The sequence below is a fragment of the Misgurnus anguillicaudatus genome, chromosome 14 (genome assembly GCF_027580225.2).
Source record: "Misgurnus anguillicaudatus chromosome 14, ASM2758022v2, whole genome shotgun sequence".
Lineage (NCBI taxonomy): Eukaryota > Metazoa > Chordata > Actinopteri > Cypriniformes > Cobitidae > Misgurnus > Misgurnus anguillicaudatus.
Window position 1 is genome coordinate 17,575,189 of NC_073350.2, and position 21,637 is coordinate 17,596,825.

Below are 21,637 nucleotides of genomic sequence, written 5' to 3' on the forward strand. Positions count from 1 at the left end.
CTTTTACAGTTTTGGAATACATTCAGCTGATCTCCGTGTCTGGCGCTACCACTTTTAGCATAGCTTAGCATAATCCATTGAATCTGATTAGACCATTAGCATCGCGCTCAAAAATAACCAAAAAGTATTTTTCCTATTTAAAACTTGCCTTTCTGGCGTAATAATCAAGGACCCCGCCGCTGCAACACGGCTGAAGGAGGCGCAATGATATTATGAAGTGCCCGAAAATAGTCCCCTGCTATTAAAAGTTACTAAGGGAACTATTTCGGCTGCTGTGCAATATCATTGCGCCTCCTGCAGCCATGTTACGGCAGCAAAGTCCTTGATTATTACGCCAGAATGAGAGTATAGTTCCTAGCAATATCTGCCTAGAAAATCACAACTTTTAATTTTCCGTCTGTCTTAGTACACGGTGGTACTACAGAAGAGTCAAGTTTTAAATAGGAAAAATATAAACTCTGGTCATTTTTGAGCGCAATGCTAATGGTCTAATCAGATTCAATAGATTATGCTAAGCTATGCTAAAAGTGGTACCATCAGACCGGGAAATCGGCTGAATGGACTCCAAAACGGTAAAAATTAAATATTTAACTCTAGGGGAGCTGGAAAATGAGAATATTTTCAAAAAAGTGAAGTGTTCGTTTAAGAATAGTGCGTGAGAGATGAAAAAATATAAAAGCCACTCCAGTTTCTAAAATCTTGTGAAATAAGACCCTCAATGCCTAAAACAAACTTTACACTGTATATGTGTAAAAGATGTGTTTGCTAAAGAGAACAGAGCAAAATGTAATGCCAAATCTGTGCAGAGGCCTAAAGGAGCCTAATATTATGGCGACACAGACTCATATCTTCTCAGATGACATTATTAAAGCATAAAATTGTATTTCAGGTAAACAGAACTATTTGCTTGAACATTTTAGTGTTGTTTTTCAGCTGTGTCGATCTGTTTTTCTCAGGATCTACTTCTGTCAGTATACTACAGACAGGAAGCTGGCATCCAATGACCTACAGCAGACATCCTGAGGGGAAACAGGACCCTCGAAAACAAGAGGGGTGGGGGCAGCCTTAGCTAATTTAACCTTCAGTGTCTGAAATAATTCGAACACATGCTTGCTCACTAGGAATGTTAACCTGGATGCTGTGTATGTGTGTGAAGTAAAAGATGCTAGGCAACCCATTCAGATTAATTAGGCTAATAAAGCATCATGTACAGTGCATTGTGTAAAATCATAAATAAAATAAAGTATGAAAAGATACCAGGAAGAGATGTCTTGGCTGTCGGCATTTACGAGAGACTTTCATCAGAGTGCCCTCCTTGACAAAAACCTGAAATACACACAAATGCCAGAGGCCAGGTGAGTTATGGGTGAGGGTGTAAACCAGTTGACTCTTTGATCTACTAAAATAACAGTTACTAATCTTTCAGATTTAACAGCCAGTAAAAGTAAACTATAAACATGAAATCATGAACGTTGCCTATGTGCTTTACGAGGACTGTTTGTATTTCTGTCATACATAGCAGACTTCTAGGCAGTAAACTGCAAGGCAGCTTACAAGGCTGTAAAACAGATCTGTACAGTATATAATATTTACCCTTCCTGGTTGAAGAAGGTCTCTCTTGCCTCTCACGCTGTAGTCAATGTGGACCAGACGAAGCAAGTTCTCCTGCAAATACAGAGGAGAAATAGAGATGAAAAGAAAAAACAGAGAATGATTCAGGTCTTTTCACACTGCTGTCTTTGTCTCTGGACACCTGGACAATTTGATGACATCATCTCTACTCTTCCCTTTTATCATGCATTAAATACAACACCAATTTAACTCACACAGAAACAACTCACCCCATGTTTTAGATTGTCATTAACCTGGTCGGCAACCTCAGACACGATTGCCAATGCAGCTGTTGATAAGTCAAAACCATAATTAATGTTTGTACAGTTCAGAGATAGAAAATGCTTATCATTACTGTACTGTATCTGACCCTTGACCACAAAACCAGGCATAAGGTCATTTTTTTAATTAAAATGCATGCTTCATCTGAAAGCTGAATAAATAAGCTTTACATTGATGTATGGATGTTTGTTCAAATATTGAAAAACGTTGAATAAAAATATTGAAAAACTGTAGTGTTTTCCTTTAATATTTTAATGATTTTGGCATACATTTTTTTTTATAATTTTGACCCATACAATATATTATTGGCCTACTTATGACTGGTTTATGTGGTCCAGGGTCCCATATAGCATCTGTATGTGTGAGACAGCAATACCTTGTGTGTCTTCATACTCTTTAGAATCTGGTGAGAGATTGTTTAAGTAATCTGTAAAGAATGAGATAGATGGAAAATTAGATAACAGCATGTTTATTTTAAATGTACAGAATTGTAAATAATTACAACCTCTCATACAAACTCACAACAATTTACTTCAACCCAAAGTCACTAAACACAACAGTGTTCACCTGTGAGCAACATACGGTACTGGAGCACACGCACAATGACGCGCAGCAGCTGATGTGTCAGAGGAACATGAACTCCCTCTGCGTTTTGTGTCTGAAAGAAATGCACAAACATACAAGCATATATTACACTAATGCTGAAATTAATTAATTAATTAGTTACAGTACATGCCATCTCTTTTATAAAGTTTTTTTGTCCGTGGATTTCTTTAGAAATTATTTATTTCCGTAGCAACATTCTTGATGATAAAATGGATCTATATGAAATAATTCGATTAAGTATCAACAAATTTATATTCTTGTGCAAAGCAACCAAAAACAAGTGCACTAGGCAGCAATGGCTATGAAAAATTATATTTCAGACAGAAATATGTGACACTTGACTTAAAAAAAAAAAAATTCATTTCTCAGCTCCCCTAGAGTTAAACATTTGATTTTTACAGTTTTGGAATCCATTCAGCTGATCTCCGGGTCTGGCGCTACCACTTTAAGCATAGCTTAGCATATTTTTCCTATTTAAAACTTGACTCTTCTGTAGTTACATCGTGTACTAAGACCGACAGAAAATTAAAAGTTGCGATTTTCTAGGCAGATATGGCTAGGAACTATACTCTCAAACTGGCGTAATAATCAAGGACTTTGCCGATGTAACATGGCTGCAGCAGGCGTAGTGATATTAGGCACTGCCCGAAAATAGTCCCCTTGGTTACTTTCAATAGCAGGGGATTTTTTATTTTTAGGTGTTGCGTAATATCATTGCACCAAAACGGTAAAAATCAAATGTTTAACTCTAGAGGAGCTGGAAAATGAGCATATTTTCAAAAAAAGTGGAGTGTCCCTTTAAAAAGGTTATAACAAGTTTTTATCATTTTTTTTAAAACACTTATAAATGTTTAAAGCATTGTAAGTTTTTCCTGTGGACTATTTTCCTTTTTTTACCTTTGACCCATACTACAGGTATCACAAAAAGCACAACTTACTGAAGCCTATTTCAAGGTTATTCATTGACCTTCTTTATCCTCTACACAAAACCTTTAGCCTTCCACATTCCATCCAATTACATCCCCAATTATATCATTCACTGAGAGAATATGTGAACAAGTGAATCAGTCAAATACAGGGTGAAAAAATCAATCAAGGTCTAATTGACTTTAACACACGCCATTGTTCGTGTGAGCTCTGAGGACCCTGGAGGACATGAAAGGGTAGTAGAGGGCAGAAATAACCCTAGTCCCGTAGTGAGGGACTCCTCCTTTCTCTAGAGACCTCCAGGGAAGCTAAAGAAGATCTGGGATAGAGATGTCTTTGTGAGGACTGCTGCGTTTTAACAAAAATACATCCACCTGTGAGTGTGTGAATAAATGTGTGGCTAAAAGACACCAGGTCACACACCTGCCACAGCACTCCCATAACCCAGAAGCCCTCTGGCTTTCATTATCTTTTTCACATCAGGTTATTCTGTTTCCCTTTATCATAACCATACTGTCTTCATTATTATCAGAAGTTTTGTCACTGTCACCTGTCCTGATAGCCCTCATCTTGTTACTTCATGTCACTTTGGCTACATTAACACCGCAGTTTTGAATTGACACAGAATCTTTTCTCATGTGAAAATTAAATTTCAATATGGTCTATAAGTCTATATGAATTTTTATAAATCTGACATCAGATTTCAATTCATGTGATTTCTGTCAGTCTCCCTCTAAAGTTCGGATGGCAGCATTCACTTTTACTCAAAAGAACCGCATCAACCGAGGAATCGCACCAGAGTCGAACCAAACATGTCAAGTAACACGCCCCTAATTTCATTAAATATTAAAATGTGATATCATATATCATATAGTCTTATCTATTTAGACCACTGTCACATTTAAAGGTCATGTATCTAACCTGGGTAATGTGGCTTTTGTCTCTCTCTCCCCTAAATATCATGCACCTGTACTCCATTATCTGATTACTTCCCCTCTGTATCTTTCCTTCGCTGCAATGCACATCATCCTGGCCATAAAAGCCTGTCAAGATTCCCAGTGTTTAAGCACAACGTGGCTTCATTATTAAAGTCAACTGTATTGATGAATAGCCGTATTCAGAATAGCACTAAATTACTATCCAACTGACATTTGTGCTGAAGAAGTGACCGTTCTTTGTGCATGTATCTGAATGTGTGTGTGTATGTGAGGACAGACCCAGTTGGGTTGGGACACAGCCAGTCAGCCCGTGCCAGTAAACAGACAGGCTACACAAATCAGGCAGTAGTCCGGCTGAAGCAGCGTCTGCACGGACAGCTGATTTAATTGAGGGTTGTTTAAGAAGGCTGCTTGGTTAATTAGCTTTTTTTCGCCTCATTGCCCAGATGCCAGATCACTGTGTGTGTGTGTGTGTGTGTGTGTGTGTGTGTGTGTGTGTGTGTGTGTGTGTGTGCATGTGTCTTATTCTGTCTTTATCGCATCCTTTCCACCTGCACAATTTAAAAGCAATGCAGTGTGCTAATGATATACATGCATAAACATATTTTCTTACATACATACATGCTGGTCACATATAGTCATATGTACACATTGTGAAAACCCAGCTAAGGTTATTTTTTGTTTTTAGTTCTTCACAAACTGTTCAATTTGAACATTTCTCATAAAATCCTTCCCAGAACAAATGATCAAGCTCTGTAATCTATCACATTTGTCTGGTTTGTTAAATATACATTTTAAGAAAAACATAAAGAGAATATTTGACAACATAACTGAGAACTCCAACAGATCTGCTGAGTTATGACAGAGTCTGAACAACACCATTTTCCATACAAAATGTGAATAAATAAATGTGATAGAATGTTGAATATAAACATGATATATATCCCCCCGTTGTATACTTTCTCTTTACATATTCTAAACACACACACCTAGATACTTACACAAAAACCCACACACCCTCATAAACAGTCTATCTGAACAGGGTTTAATCCTATCAGACCACAGTGGTGATCAGATCAGCTACTGTAGATACTTCATCTCTGTCATCAATACAGCATGCACACACACTCACGTGCGCACACGCACACATACATAATAATAAGATTACACAAGCTCTACCCCGAGAAGAGAATTCCTAATGTATAGACTATCAAAGCTAGTGAAACCCATAAAGCCAGTGTAAAAAAGCCACATCAGGGAACCCCATAGGACAAAATACTCAATCTATTCCATTTCTAACACATAACAAATAGACAGACGGATTTATCTGGGTAAATTCCATAAAATCACCTCTTTTCAACAACTGTTTGCATTAAATAAAGCCTATTTAAGGACCATTATGATTGTTTGCATTATGACAGCAAGGCACATCACAAAAATCATGTGACCATAATGTGTCAAAAAAATTATTTTTTAAATTAATCTCCAGGTTTAAGCAAAACAAATGGATCTTTTCCCATTTAACAAGCTGAGAGAAGCATTATAGAACAGATTGGGTAAATAAAAGATGTCAGCAGTGCTTAGACTAATGGCTGGCAGTTTAAGAGTAATGTAAGAAAGACTTGCACTTGACTTGCTCGTTGTGTATGTGAGAGTCAGCGCTATTGGTTTCATCAGTGCAGTGTGACCACAGGCTACCAATGCTGCTCAGTACATTCATCAACCAGTCAAAACCTGTATGTGTTACTACACCTGTAGTGACCTTGAGTCACTGAGTCTGAGTGAGCATGTATGACAGTGAAAAGAATTACATTGTGACTTAATTCTTTGTGAAGAATAGTATGTACAGATACTGTATAAGCAGAAATAACATGGTTTTATTACTTTGGGGTTGTTTGAATCTTAAGCCTCTGCTATTGATTGGGAAGTCACGGGAGAAAACTGACACATGGCAGGTTGTCAAGTTATTAAAGATTTAAAAAAAAACATGCCATTAAAGCTTAAAAAGACTGCCCTACCTCATAAAAAGACATGTCACAGAGCTATGAACACATCACAAAGATAAAGTCATGTGTATCAATGTGAAGGGAAGTTACTATAAACCAGGCCTTCCAGAAAAACGCTGCGAAAATTGCGAGAACTTGCAAAAACTGTGAGAACTTGCAAAAATTGTGGGAACTTGCAAAAATTGCGAGAACTTGCAAAAATTGCGGGAATTTGCAAAAACTGCGAGAACTTGTAAAAACTGCAAGAACTTGCAAAAACTGCGAGAACTTGCAAAAATTGCGGAAACTTGCAAAACTTGAGGGAACATGGAAAAATTGCGGGAACTTTCAAAAAAAACTGCGAGAACTTTCAAAAATTGCGAGAACTTTCAAAAATTCCGAGAACTTTCAAAAATTCCGAGAACTTTCAAAAACTGCGGGAACTTGCAAAAATTGCGAGAACTTGCAAAAATTGCGGAAACTTGCAAAACTTGAGGGAACATGGAAAAATTGCGGGAACTTGCAAAAACTGCGGGAACTTGCAAAAAACTGCGAGAACTTTCAAAAATTGCGAAAACTTTCAAAAATTGCGAGAACTTTCAAAAATTGCGAGAACTTTCAAAAATTTTGAGAACTTTCAAAAATTGCGAGAACTTGCAAAAATTGCGAGAACTTTCAAAAACTGCGGGAACTTGCAAAAACTGCGAGAACTTGCAAAAAAACTGCGAGAACTTTCAAAAATTGCGAGAACTTTCAAAAATTGCGAGAACTTTCAAAAATTGCGAGAACTTTCAAAAACTGCGAGAACTTTCAAAAACTGCGAGAACTTGCAAAAATTGCGAGAACTTGCAAAAATTGCGGAAACTTGCAAAACGTGAGGGAACATGGAAAAATTGCGGGAACTTGCAAAAACTGTGGGAACTTGCAAAAAAACTGCGAGAACTTTCAAAAATTGCGAGAACTTGCAAAAATTGCGAGAACTTGCAAAAATTGCGAGAACTTGCAAAAATTGCGAGAACTTGCAAAAATTGCGAGAACTTGCAAAAATTGCGAGAACTTGCAAAAATTGCGAGAACTTGCAAAAATTGCGGAAACTTGCAAAACTTGAGGGAACATGGAAAAATTGCGGGAACTTGCAAAAACTGCGGGAACTTGCAAAAAAACTGCGAGAACTTTCAAAAATTGCGAGAACTTTCAAAAATTGCGAGAACTTTCAAAAATTGTGAGAACTTGCAAAAATTGCGAGAACTTGCAAAAATTGCGAGAACTTTCAAAAACTGCGGGAACTTGCAAAAACGGCGAGAACTTGCAAAAAAACTGTGAGAACTTTCAAAAATTGCGAGAACTTTCAAAAATTGTGAGAACTTTCAAAAATTGCGAGAACTTGCAAAAATTGCGAGAACTTGCAAAAATTGTGAGAACTTGCAAAAACTGCGGGAACTTGCAAAAACTAGGGGAACTTGCAAAAATTGCGGGAACTTGCACAAATTGCGGGAACTTGCACAAATTGCGGGAACTTGCAAAAACTGCGGTAAGATAAAAAAGAGAAATAAAAGTGATTCCCCAAAACCCTGTTCTCATTCAATGATGTTCACGTCACGTAATAACGTCACTTCATAATGTCCCCATGGCATCGCTTGTGTGAAGTAAATGCAACATTTTTCAACTTTCTGCAAAGGTTTATGTGACTTTTTGCTACGAAAATGCGGAGATTATGAATTCATGCAAAACCCGCATATTTTGCGTGTGGAAATCTGCCATTTATGCGGCGCAAGTGTGGCATATTTGAAAAAATGCGGCCCACGCATAAATATGCGGACTTTGGCTGATTGTGCATGGAATCATGCGATCACATAATTCTGGAGGGACTAATAAACTGTCTTGCAAAGCAACAAGCTATTCATAATGTTTTTAACTACAGTCAAGGCAGTCTTTAAAAAAGTATATAAAGAGCTCAGATGCAAAAGCTGCTAAACTCCACCTCCGTCAAAAATGAGATCATGATATTGACTGAATGCTCTCTGCCCGCATTATATGCTCATGTAATACTTTCGATTCAAGTCTACTTAATCCCGGCCTCAGATCATTCAGAAATACAGGTTTGCTGGCAGAGATAGTTAAACGCCATGTACATTTTTCAGCAAAGTGCTTGGATAAATTGGATAAACAACAGCGTGCAAACGGCAAGTATATTTTAAATGATGTTAAATGACGTGTACAGTTAAATGACGTTTACAGAATATATTAGGTTATTGACCGCATTTTTAAGCATTTTAACTTCATTCAGAAAGGACAGTAAAGAGCGACTCGAGAATTTAAAAAAAAAAATTTTTGCATGCACTTAGAGGGTTTTGCATTGAAAGACGGTCAAATTGTTAAACACTAATCTGACATTTGTGAAAAAAAAACATTTTTTCATTAAAGTGAAATTATACTACAGTTAACCTAAACGCAAAGCCTGATACAAATGCTTATTTACAAAAAAATTAAGACACACGGACTTTGCATCTAATCTCTTCTAATTCTGGAAACTTCTGTCACACTGCAAAAAAATGTAAGTTAGAAGTAATGCTAGACGTAGTTACGTACTCCACGAATGTGTGCAGAGAAATGCTTTGTATAAATGTACTTAATGGAGCAACAAATTTGGGACATTTGGTTAAATCAGTCTTTCTCCCTCTGTTTCCTCTCTCTGCTATACATTAAAGGTCCAATTTAGACTCTACCACCCACGGAGGCTTCTCTGAATACAGATGCTCATGCATATTAATGAGCAAGGACAGCTGGCTTCTTGTCTTTGGTGATCCCGATCAACATTGAAATGTGTGGTCAGCGACTCCACCAACCATCCTCCAATAAAATGATATGGGGAACTTCTGTTGTAAACATTCCTGGTACACATTCCAGTGCCAATTGTGTCTTTAATACACTACAGGTAGTAAACGTCATTACCGCACCAAATAACTATTTAGAGTTATCTCCTGTACATGTGCTTTTGAAAACTTTGATAACTATAGCAGTGCGATTGCCATCATTGCATTTTTTTATTAGAAGACAAATTATTGGATAAATTAATTTATGTCAAACCTCAAATACTCAAATGCAAGCAAACTGTAATGAATTTCCAAACAAACAGAGATACATTATCTCTGAACTCACCTCAAACTGTTTCACCAGATCCTCGAAAGCTTTATTCTGTCTACAGCTCTCCTCCAGCAGTGACTTGCTGCGGTCATAGTCTAAAATGTAGGTCGCAAAGGCTGAAAACTCTGCCTGGCGCGTTAATATGACATCAACCACTGTCGGGCTGTCCTCCCTGGATAGGAACGAGAGACACAAGATGGGTTTGATTTCTGGAAGGGCAATCATGCTTGCATTAAAATTGATTGTGGAACTATAGCATTACATGTATTGCTGCGGGTGAGATAGCAAATCTAATCTGTAATATGTGTGTAAAGTTGGTGAGAAGCTATTTTCCGATAAGATGGGGAAATTATGTATAGATGGAGTGTGCATGCAGCAGCTTGTAAAAGATGGATGTATTATACAGGTATGTATATAAGTACAGATGTAATGAAGTGACATGCTATAAAATGTGTGTACAATTGTTAATGTGTGTTATTACAGTGTAATGTGCAGGTGTTCTTAGTACCATTGTTTAATGCGGGTCTCCAGCTCATTGAGGATTTCAGTGTGGAGGTGGTAAGCTTGAGGAAGGGTGCTAAGGATTTCGTCCAGTTTTGTCTTTTCTAACACGGGTTCTTCATCTTCTCCAACTGCTGACTCAACCGCTTCTCTAAAGTCCTGGAGAAAAAATGTGTTGCAGTGAGGAACAATGGAAAACAAAAATAGAAAACAGTACAGATCATATATTATAAATTAGATTTACATGACTATTTGTCCACCCTTGGAATTAAACACCGCACTTTCCTTTAAGACTCTTTTTGTATACATCCTCTTTGCATGTTAAATTAATGCTTTGCTGTATACTGTATTCATGAGCTATGGGGATCATTTCCGACTAAATATGGGCAGTGTTATGTCTCCTATAGGAGAATACCATGGAAAGAGGGGGATAATAAAGTGACAGAAATACTTTATTTATATTTCTAATCCAAATGCAGCAGCAAAACCTTTCAAAAACAGTACATTGTACAAAAATGCTGCAGTGTTGTGTGCCAGTTTAATCTAAATGGTTACGCAAGTCAACTGAACCTACTATTTTAAAGGACAAGTTTGGTATTTTACACTTAAAGCCCTGATTTCAGATTGTTTGTGATGAAATAGAAAGGTTTTGACTGAAATTTGGACATATGTTTCTGTTGTATCAACCCACTACCTCTACAATGGCTGCATAGGTGCACTGGAACAATCCTTCCTAAAATGCATTAAACTTTCGTTTACAAAGATGTGAAACTCACCGAGTGGTCAGGGGTGTTCACTGATATGCTCACACAAAAATCGCTGCAAAAGATGCTTTCCAACAGGTGTTTTAGCATTCGTTGTAAACTTGTGGACCTATTTTTCCAAACGCCTTGAATAATAGACACTCCAGCCCAGTTGGTGGCGCTAATCCGCCTTTGCAAATTGCAAGAATACCAACAAAGTTCCCGGCACGGAGTAATACCGTACCTCATAGCACAACTAATACAAGTCAATGGAGTTGGACAAAAACTATGATAAAACCTGTTGGAAAGCATGTTTTGCAGAGATTTTTGTGTGAGCATATCAGTGAACACCCCTGAACACTCTGTGAGTTTCACGTCTTCGTAAACGAAAGTTTAATGCATTTTAGGAAGGATTGCTCCAGTGCACCTATGCAGCCATTGCAGAGGGAGGTGATAGAACAAACACCAGAAAACTCCCGGGCCAGCGCCACATGTCCAAACTTCAGTCAAACCCGTTCTATTTTATCATAAACATCTAAAAACAGGGCTTTAAGTGTAAAATACAGAACTTGTCCTTTAAGTTTTTGGCTAGTATTTAGTTGACATATCTTAAAAACTGATATTATTTAACTTAATTTATTAAGTTGAAGAAAAGCACCACCGTTATTCAATATTTTACTATGTTCTTACCTCAACTTATTAACAAATTAATACATCCCCATCCTGTTTCAATGCATGCACTTCACTATGGCGGAAGGGCACTTAGTTTGCAGCACTTCGACCTTTGGCGCAGTAACAACAACTCCCCCTTCTCGCACAAACTACCAAAGACAGGAGTGATGATGTTACTGCGCTCCAAGGTCGAAGTGCTGCAAACTAAGTGCTCTTCCGCAGTGAGGTAAGAACAAAGTAAAATATTTAAAAACTGCGGTGTCTTCCTGTAAAGTAAAACACAAGTTGATAAGACATTTTTTACAGTGTACCAAATTCTACCACGGACATGATGGCACCCATAAACACTGCACTCCCGACTAAGCTTTGTGGAAGTAAGGTGGATGCCTGGCACAAGGGTAGGAACAGGGAGATTTTAAAAGCTATGGTGGCACTGATGTGCACAATCCACCTGATCATCACCTGACATACTTGTAGGGGAACACAAATACACAGCCAGGAAGGAGAGACAAAGCCCAGTGGCCATGATGGGAGGTCTTGACATTTTTGCCACTTGGCTCACTGATCTGTATCTACAGCAGCTCATGCACAGCAATTTCCACAAAGAAAAACTGTATTCAGTCTTTTATGTCATACACTCTTAATCTCTACTTGCCCTTTCATTATACTATAAATTGAACCACATTTATTCAGCTTTTAAAGCTTAAGTCACTGGATTGTGCTTTGTGAGCAGCCTGTGTACCATCCTTCAGCAGCTTAAACACAATTTCACCCGTCAGGTGCACATGTTATTAGTTTCTGCTGAATATATTTGTTCTGAATGTGACTGACAGTCAAATTGAGAGGTTATGAGCCGGCCTGTTCAGTGACCACTAGTCAGAATCCAGAGAGAGGATTTATTTACTTGACCTACTGTACATAGAAATGCTGTGTACCTTTTGAATTGGTTAGAGGGGGTAAAATCTGCTCAGAATTGTTTCTACAGGCTTAGTCATAAAGGATCACAATTGACAAAGAGCTGTATGTGTTTGTCTTTTAGTGTTGTGTTGAAAGTGGTGACATAAAACACATTCACACGTAAGTGGTCGTGGTGGGAGGTAATACGCTGGAATCCTTTCTGAGCTTCGCACATAAATCAGCGTATATCGATCGCATGTGTGTCTCCATTTGTCAATGCTCTCATAAATAACTGATAAAAGTGATATTTTACAGTTTTCCTTGTTGCCCTGAAGCTGCTATTAAAAGCCATTTTAATAATTAAAACTGGCTGACTAATATTTAAAAAACAGTGTTTTGCTTTACAGTAACTTTCATCATACTTTTATGGCTTCATATGCTTACTATTCAGCTGAGGTAAATAAAATGTAACATTGGGATATAATGGTTGTAAGAAACGTGATATATATTTTCCAGTGTTTTTTATAAGACTGGAACAAAACGGAATAAAATTACATATCTAGTCTGTTATTAAAGCACCCTGCAGTACAATTATTGGCGTAAGTTCCCATTAGGGACGGGTTGTGGAAATTCTTTGTATTTTTGTGCTATTCAGTATCAAACAATGGAACAATAGGCCACGTGATCTATCATGTAGCGTTCTGATGGAGCGCTTCGTTCCGTTCATATTAGAGAGAGAGAATAGAGAAACAAATAAAAACCCAAGCATTCAAGGAAAGTATTATTAGTACTGCTCTTCAATGTTTAAAGGAATAGTTAACAAAAAAAGAGCCATGTTATCATATACACATTTTTATGTTGTTTCAAACTCAAAATGACCCTTTCTTTATCCTAAAGAAGTCCATTTAAAGAGCACCTATTTCATTGCTCAAAACAATGTTATTTTGTGTATTTGGTATAATACAATGTGTTTGCGTGGTTTATAGTTAAAAACTAGGGCTGTCAATAGATTAAAAAAATTAATCTAGATTAATCGCATGATTTCATGAGTTAACTGCGATTAATCGCAAATTAATCGCACATTTTTATCCATTCTAAATTTACTTTAATTAAACACTTTTCAGGTTTTTAATATTCTAATCATATATACATATATAGATGCTTTATGCAAATGTATGTTAACAACAGCCTGTTTACATTTTAACAGAATCACCAGCCATTGTTTTGTATATGAATTTTCCTTTCAGAAGATTTTTCTTTCTCCATTTTTGTTTGCTGCTGCATCATTTGTGACATGTGCTGGCAAGTTGAGTCGGAATTAGCAAATTTAAAAAAAAAATAGTTGTTCATATTTTGACATTCTCTATTAAAACATAGAACAATGCATGATTTGTTGAAATATAACAAAATATGACAGAACTACACGTGTTTGAAGTTGAAAGAGTCAAATTACCACAAAAATGTCCACATCCATACAGTATATTACCACATCAATACCTTAAAATCACTGGTAAAACTAATAGATTTAGCACACACAAAGCAAAAACATCATCAATGTATGTTCAACTTTTTTTCCTTTTGTTTGATTGACATTGAGACAGACTGCTTAAAATCTAAGAGATCTAATATAATGTTACACATCAGATATTTTTAACCAACAGTTAACCAAACATTTACTTAAGACATAACAGATTATAGAACCTACCTGCGTGAATTCTTATCAAAGCAGATATTTGTAAAACTGTAATTTTGTGTAGATGTCTATATATCCGGGTCGCGCACTCGCGCGTCTGTGTGCACGCGCTTCAGATATCAGTCAGTCAGCGTGAGGGGATCGCTGTTGAGTCTTGTCGCTCTTAATAACTCTTTAACATTAATCAGGTACCGAACTTTATCTCTCTTAATGACTATTTTTAACATCAAGCAAGTCCTGCAGTCTATTTTATAAGTCATGCATAAAAGCGAAACCAAAATGAATTGAGACGCATTTTTGTATTAGATTATGCATTAGGAGGACGGTAACGTTACACCTCTCAGACGTATAAATAAAGATCATATCAGATGTCCAACGAGCATTTAGAGCATTGGATTTGGTAGACGATTTGCTTAATGTTCTTATTTCTATAAAAACCTTTTACTCATTAAGAGAGAGTCACATTTGTCTGCGTCTCTGTTCATTCAACTATGGGCTGGACCAAGGGTCAAACAGAAATTGCGTGTTGCGTTAATCTCCGTTAATAAAATTAGTGGCGTTAAAATGAATTTGCGTTAACGCGTAATTAACGAGTTAATTTTGACAGCCCTATTAAAAACACATTATTTTTCACATATCGTACATTTTTGTAGCTCCAGATATCACTCTCTTCTTGAAACACACAGATTTGAAAAGTTCTGTGTCCCTGATTGGCCAGCTAATCTGTACGTTGTGATTGGTCAGAATACTTCTGACTTCAGCCGGAAATGTGACACTCCTTACCATGTCTGAAGGATTCGGTCACAATGCAATGCTGACAGGAGTTAAAGCTCACGTAACACAAGCTGTTTCTGCATTTCTGATGTTAATCTGGAGTACCTATAGAGTAGTATGAGATCCTTTATATTTCAGAAGAGTCTTTAGTTTAATCAGATTTATAAAAGAAAGATTAGCTTTACCGAATCTTTCCGATAACATACAAAAAAATGAAGAAGGAGGAGTTACTACCGCGGGAGGAGCGAGTACGAGTTATGCAACACTCTACAACACTGTTTAACTTATGATTCACTACATGTTCGTGTCATTTATATAATATGCACTTACTCACCTATTTCCAACATAAGACAGAAGTCTTACTTACCGCATGCTACTCATGACACGGTTGGGAAAATCCAGGGCATCAAACACACACGCAAAACTCCGCTGCTACCCCGGATAATAAACTATATCCATTGTTTTCATAAGGCTGGCTTTCTTCTCCTTACATCCAAAAACACACTTCATCTTTCGTGCCATTGTTGAGTGTTGAAATTAAAAAAAGCTGTGTCGCATGATAAGATGTTTGCAAGTTGTAGCGTCTCCCGCTGATTGACGGGTGGGCGGGGTTTTCCAGGGGAAGGGCCTATATAAAGAAGTCATACGTATAGAAAACCCCTGAAACGTCAGTTGGACCTGTAATCGAAAAAACTTTCCGAAACGTGTACGAACCCTGGCAAAGTGCATTCGGCACAGAAATACTCTGTAACACACCCAAATGCTTTTTTGACAATTTGCCTACATTTAGCATGAGGAAACAACTCTATAACCGTGTTAATAAGTCAGAATGCTTGAAATACCATTGAACCCCCCCTTTAACTTACAGGCTGTGAGTCCAAAGTGGGAGGAGTTATGATAATGTCGGTCTTTTCTACATCACCAATCCCAGGAAGTAAACTGTTGCCTACAATCCGTGTGTTTGTTGTAGTCCAAGAAAAGAGACTTACATTGGAGACAATAACTCGCGTCATCGTTTACTTTGGGGTTTGTACCTTTTGCATATCGTTAACATGTACTAATACACACTTACATTCCAAAGAAAATGTAAAAACGTGAATCGGACAATAGGTGCTCTTTAATGAATATCTAGCTGGGTAGGTTCAATACAATAGCAGTCAATTATGGCTCAATTTGGAGGAATTATTTCTTCAGTTGCGGTCAGTTGTGATTTGTTTAGGTATCAACTTATCTCAAATGTTTTTTCTAAAATTCATTCTGAGAATGTTTTTCCACAAAACTGCATGTAGTGTAAACCTTATGGCCAGATAATTTGTCTTTCAAGTAATGCATTGGGAAATGCTCAGATGGGTAGGTAACACTTTAAAGGGGGTGTTTAACAGTATTTCATGCATTTTGACTTATTAACACAGTTGTAGAGTTGTTTCTTCATGCTAAACGTAGGCAAAGTGTCAAAAAAAGCAGTTGGGCGTGTTACAGAGTATTTCTGTGCCGAATGCACTTTGCCAGGGTTTGTACAAGTTTCGGAAAGTATTTTGCGATTACGGGTCCAGCTGACGTTTCAGGGGTACGCTATATGTATTCCTTTTTTTATATGGGCACTTACCCCAGAAAACCAAGCCCACACGTCAATCAGCGGGAGAGCAAGAACCGAGGACGCTAAGTCACAGACATCACTTCACACAACAGCTTTGTTTTATATCAAGACTCAACAATGGGACAAATGAAGAAGTGTGTTTTTGGATGTAAGAAGAAAGCATAATGGAAACAATGGATATACTTTATTATCTGGGGTAGCAGCGGAGTTTTGAGTCTGTGTTTGTTTACCGCTGGATTTCATTGAAAATTCTCAACCGGGTCATGAGTTGCATGCGGTAAGTAAAATCGGTGTTATGTTGGAAATAGGCGTGCAAGTGCATATTATATAAACGACACAAACATGTAGTGAATCATAAGTTATCCAGTCAATGTTGTATAAAGTGTTGACTCATGACTCGCTCCTACCGCCGTTCATAACTCCTCCTTCCTAGTTTTTTTGTACGTTATCGGAAAGAAACGGTAAAGCTAATCTCTCTTTTATAAATCTGCTAAAACTAAAGACTCTTTCAGAGATATGAAAGATGTAATACTACTCTATAGGTACTCCAGATTAACATCACATGTTATGGACGCTTTAAGGCGAAGTATGGTCTATTTTTTGCACCTACGCAATTTTCATCATCAGAAAAGTGCCCGCATACTATACATGCACTGCCGGATTTTTGAAGCCCCACTTACATTGTATGCACGTACAGGCGAATGTAGCTCAGGAGATGCATTGCATCTGGTTGCAATGCACATGCGACGAACATCTGTATACACATTTACAAGTCAAATAAACTGTGCTAAGTACACGTAAAAAACAGACTACAGACAAACAGACAGTACGTTGTTAATCATTATTACTCATTATTACGTACTTAAATGTATGTTTACACTGTATCAAAAAAGTGTAACTCTACATTATTATAACAATTGTAAACTAAGACAAACATTGTTGCATATACTCAAATGCATTATAATTTGCAATGTTGTTAAGATCTCTTCTTTAACCTACAGTATAACACACAAGGTTACAGTACTGTACTGTGCCTTTAAGAGATGTATGGTGAACCTAAACTGCACAAATCCCTATGCAACGGCGGTAAAAAAAACACCCTCAAAGTCATTGTTGACAGCAGCCAAACGCTGATTTAATGATGTTATAGTGGACAGAAAATCAAGGTGACTTAGATCCTCCAGTTCATTATTATTCAACACAACACACACAGAGTGATTAATGATATCTTTATGTTTTCCACGTATCTACTAATTGTTAAATGCAGTATAAATATTTATAGGACATCACAGTATCATCAAACTGAACATTCTGCTTAACAAAGGCTAGAAATACTACAACTACGCTACTACTTCTGAAATCCCTACAAGTATTCATCAATGATGCTCTGTGAAAATCTGCGATACCTGTATTACTGTATGTTGTAATTATATTACTATTAAAATACAATACGACATATCCACATGAGACACATAGGCATGTATATCATTAGCATTCTTTAGTGGTTATCTATTCACTATATGCCTTATTTTATTCAAATGAGGCAATTAAACTGGTGAATATGAAGTACTGTAATTTACATATGGGTGTACTGTGCGAAGGACTTCAGTTCCCGCTGGATTATGTTAAACTGCTCCATGAGCCCAGTCCCAACTTGATCATTGAGATACATATTGCATTAATCATGAATACAAAGCTGCTAAATCTGGCCATAAGGTCAACGTCTAGAGGACAATGTTTCACACAATAGGTTATAGGTTTTTCTAAACTAATCTCATCACTCTCACGGACCCTACAACCCATGCACACGCACACACACACATTGACGCACAACCCTAGGGAACTGGGTTAGAAAGACACTTTGGCTGTCAGAGTGGGAGAGATAATGAAAACAAATGATAACTTGGATTGGTCATAGTACAACTCAGAGCAATATTAAGTACAGTCTGAAAAACCAATCTAGTCAGAGACACTGACACTTATTTTAACAAAGACCTTTGACGTTTTTATTAAACTTTATCTAGAGATGTAAGCTAATCTCACGATATTGACAGTAAAAATGTACACAATATTTCATATAAGACATGCTAAAGACAACAAAAAAATAACCTACACAGTATAAACTAAACAGCAAAATTTATAACCATCAGCAAGTTCACAGATTTCTATCTCACTACATACAATCATGCCGCCCATCCCTACTAAGCCACAAGGGGAACATAACAGTTATTATCTTAAGGTAAGAGACGTAAAAGCATTCATGAGAGATTTGGGGCCAATCATTGAATTAATTTTAGCTTCAAGATGACTAAACTTGTTTATCAGCTATATATACTATATACTGAGTGCTTTCAAACATGCCTGTCCAGTGAATGCACAACACCACAATAGCATTTATGTGTTGTTTGTATGTTTATAAGTAACGAAGCACATGAGAAGATACCCAAAACAAAGACCTGGTGCGTAGGCTTTGCGTCACTCGCAGGCTGACTTTTTCAAGGCAAGGTTGTCAAGGCCAGGAAGTCTCAGTTACTGAAACAACACTGATAAAGCTGTGCTACCCCCCCACCCCCTCACCATACACACCTACTCCCACCCAAGTGTATCTCTACATGTATGTGTATGTATGTGTGATTTGTATGTGTGTTTGGAAGGAAGGAAAATAAAGACTGACGCAACTGGCTGCCAAGATGCAGACGATTACATCATTAGTACTCTGTCATCAGTCTCTAATTTAGAAGTACTGCAGTCTGTCCCATATACTGTATGGGACCTTTGCACTACACAAATCTAGATGCAAATCTAGACTAGACACAGCTTGCTGCGCAATATACATAAAAAAGCATGCATGCATACAATTTTATTTTATGGGTAAAAACATTATCATTAGCAACTATCATCATAAACAAAAAGACAGGACTGCTCAAAGCATATGGGGTAGTGGTTTTAGATCACTCAGGTGTATACACATCTCCAAAACAAACTGATGGGAGCTTAGAGACATGGATAAAGGGACTACACAGATACAAGGGGTTATGGGTACTGATAGATAAGCCCAGGTCTACACATGATAAACCTCTATTATAAAACCCCATGAACACTATACACAAGAAGGTATTTGCTAGCCAATAATTTGTACTGTAGGTTTACATTTGTAATTGATTACATGATTTATGCAAACTTCTTATCTAGGTCTACATTAATGGATTTGGTATCCAAACTGAATTACAAAGCATTCAGGGTACAGTTTTATTTTGTATGTGTGTTCCTAATATGCACTCCCTTGCACAAATATCTACTGATACTAATATAAAATCTTTAAGTGCAAAGGTTTACTTTTTGAAAGGGTACCACCCCAGGGACATCTGGGGATCATTTTATGACCTTTTTCTAACAGTTCAATAAATATAATCTTTTAATAAAAGTAACAAAAATAGGTTTTCCTACCTCTTGAAGAATCTTCAGAGCTTTCACATGTCTGTAATTTATTAAAACCAGAAAGATGAAATTACTGTCAATGGTATTAACAAAAACAACAAATTGTTTTACAATTTCACTGAACAAAATCATCTATATACAGTACTGTGCAAAAGCCACCACTCCAGAATGAGATTTGTTGTTTTTACAATGTTACAGTGATCATATATAATTGTTTCTCAGTCTCTTTAATAGAATTCATCCAGAAAATACAGGGAATGTCTATGTAGTATTAAAAACTGTGTAAAAATGTAAACTGATGTGTCAAGTTTTTAGGGTAAACTCCCCTTCTACTTGAGCAATAGGAGGTAACTGCAGGATCTCTTAAACTTAAATAAAATTAAATCCTAATTTCTAATTTTAAAGAAATTATCTTTTTACTTCATTCTGCTCAAAAACGCTCTAGATTTGTTTAGTGCGAAGAGAGGTCACACTAAACACTGACGATGCCTAAAGAAGACATTTAGTCCTGAAAATGTAATTTTTTTTTTTTTTGTACATATTTCCTGTATTATCTGTTTGTATCTCAACAAAATAATATGGATGGACATTAAAACTTCTAAAACAATGGCCTAAAACTTTTGCACAGTACTGTATACTGTACAGGTACAGTATATCCTACAGTATTCCAATTTAATAAAATATTGATTTATGAAGTCAGATACATAACAAAAAGATATTTCAAGGGCTTGGGGAGATAATAGGCTTGTTTAGACATAATAGATCGTTCTGTAATAATTCTACAGGCTAAATGACTCATTGGGACGCTTCTAAAATGCAATATCTTAAAGCCGACAGTCCAGTAATAAGCTGTCAGTTTGTGTACCAGATGAGCTGTTGAGTGAATAGGATTAGGCAAAGATGTAGTCAGGGCTTGAAAGCATGATAAAGAAGATCCATAAACAGACAACATCAATACGCTGTTTCTAAACTATAATTGTTTTGTATCTGGATATATATATATATAGATATTTATTACAGAAGCACACAGGCACAAACACTTACTCTCTCTCTGAATCCACAAGATCTTTAACAATGTAGTAGGCTCTGGATCGCCCATCAATCTGAGAGTGATCGAAAAGAAACGTGGTAAATAAAAGGATCCAGATTTTAGATAGACAGATAGACAGACAGATAGATAGATAGATAGATAGATAGATAGATAGATAGATAGATAGATAGATAGATAGATAGATAGATAGATAGATAGATAGATAGATAGATAGATAGATAGAGAGAGAGAGAGAGAGAGAGAGAGAGAGAGAGAGAGAGAGAGAGAGAGAAAGAGAGAGATGTTCTGATCAAATTTTTCATCTAATCCTGTCAAAAGAAGACTGATTATTTCATTAAGGGCCCAAAATAAATGAGAAAGCTTTCTTGAACATGCAGCTTTAAGCACAGATGCATTATGGATGAGAGGCTATGTTCGGTCGTGACAACACAAATCCACCATTGATCTGCAAGCTAATCATGGCTGTCTGAACAAGACTGTTACTATTGAATGGACATATTTAGGGACGACTACACACTTTAGTGACTGATACTGATGTATCATTATTTTATCTGAACTTTGTAAACAATTAATTTCTATGGCAAGTCATCTGTAATTGATGCATACAGGTACTTAAAATTAAATGTGCTTATTTAGCCTATCATTGAGACCAATTTGTAAATTACTGTAAAGAATTAACTCAAGAGTAATCTTAAAAATCAGACATAACTTTAGCTCGCAAGCAATTTTAAACTGACAAAAGAAGCACGACATCAAGACTTTTTTTTTTATTAAGAAA

The 21,637-nt window shown here is 36.8% G+C and overlaps 1 protein-coding gene across 2 annotated transcripts in view; it reads right to left on the minus strand.

The window, feature by feature from the left end:
• The window catches only part of fgd5a (FYVE, RhoGEF and PH domain containing 5a), a 55,036-nt gene that overhangs the window by 11,681 nt on the left and 21,718 nt on the right, over positions 1 to 21,637 (minus strand). For both annotated transcript variants that reach the window (XM_055183860.2, XM_055183859.2), the window contains exons 4-12: positions 20,853 to 20,911; positions 19,818 to 19,848; positions 10,002 to 10,153; positions 9,509 to 9,665; positions 2,461 to 2,551; positions 2,270 to 2,320; positions 1,842 to 1,900; positions 1,594 to 1,665; positions 1,258 to 1,326 (exon numbers count right to left, since the gene is read on the minus strand). In XM_055183860.2, the coding sequence (XP_055039835.2) occupies positions 1,258 to 1,326; positions 1,594 to 1,665; positions 1,842 to 1,900; positions 2,270 to 2,320; positions 2,461 to 2,551; positions 9,509 to 9,665; positions 10,002 to 10,153; positions 19,818 to 19,848; positions 20,853 to 20,911 (741 nt within the window). The remainder of the gene's footprint in view (positions 1 to 1,257; positions 1,327 to 1,593; positions 1,666 to 1,841; positions 1,901 to 2,269; positions 2,321 to 2,460; positions 2,552 to 9,508; positions 9,666 to 10,001; positions 10,154 to 19,817; positions 19,849 to 20,852; positions 20,912 to 21,637) is intronic.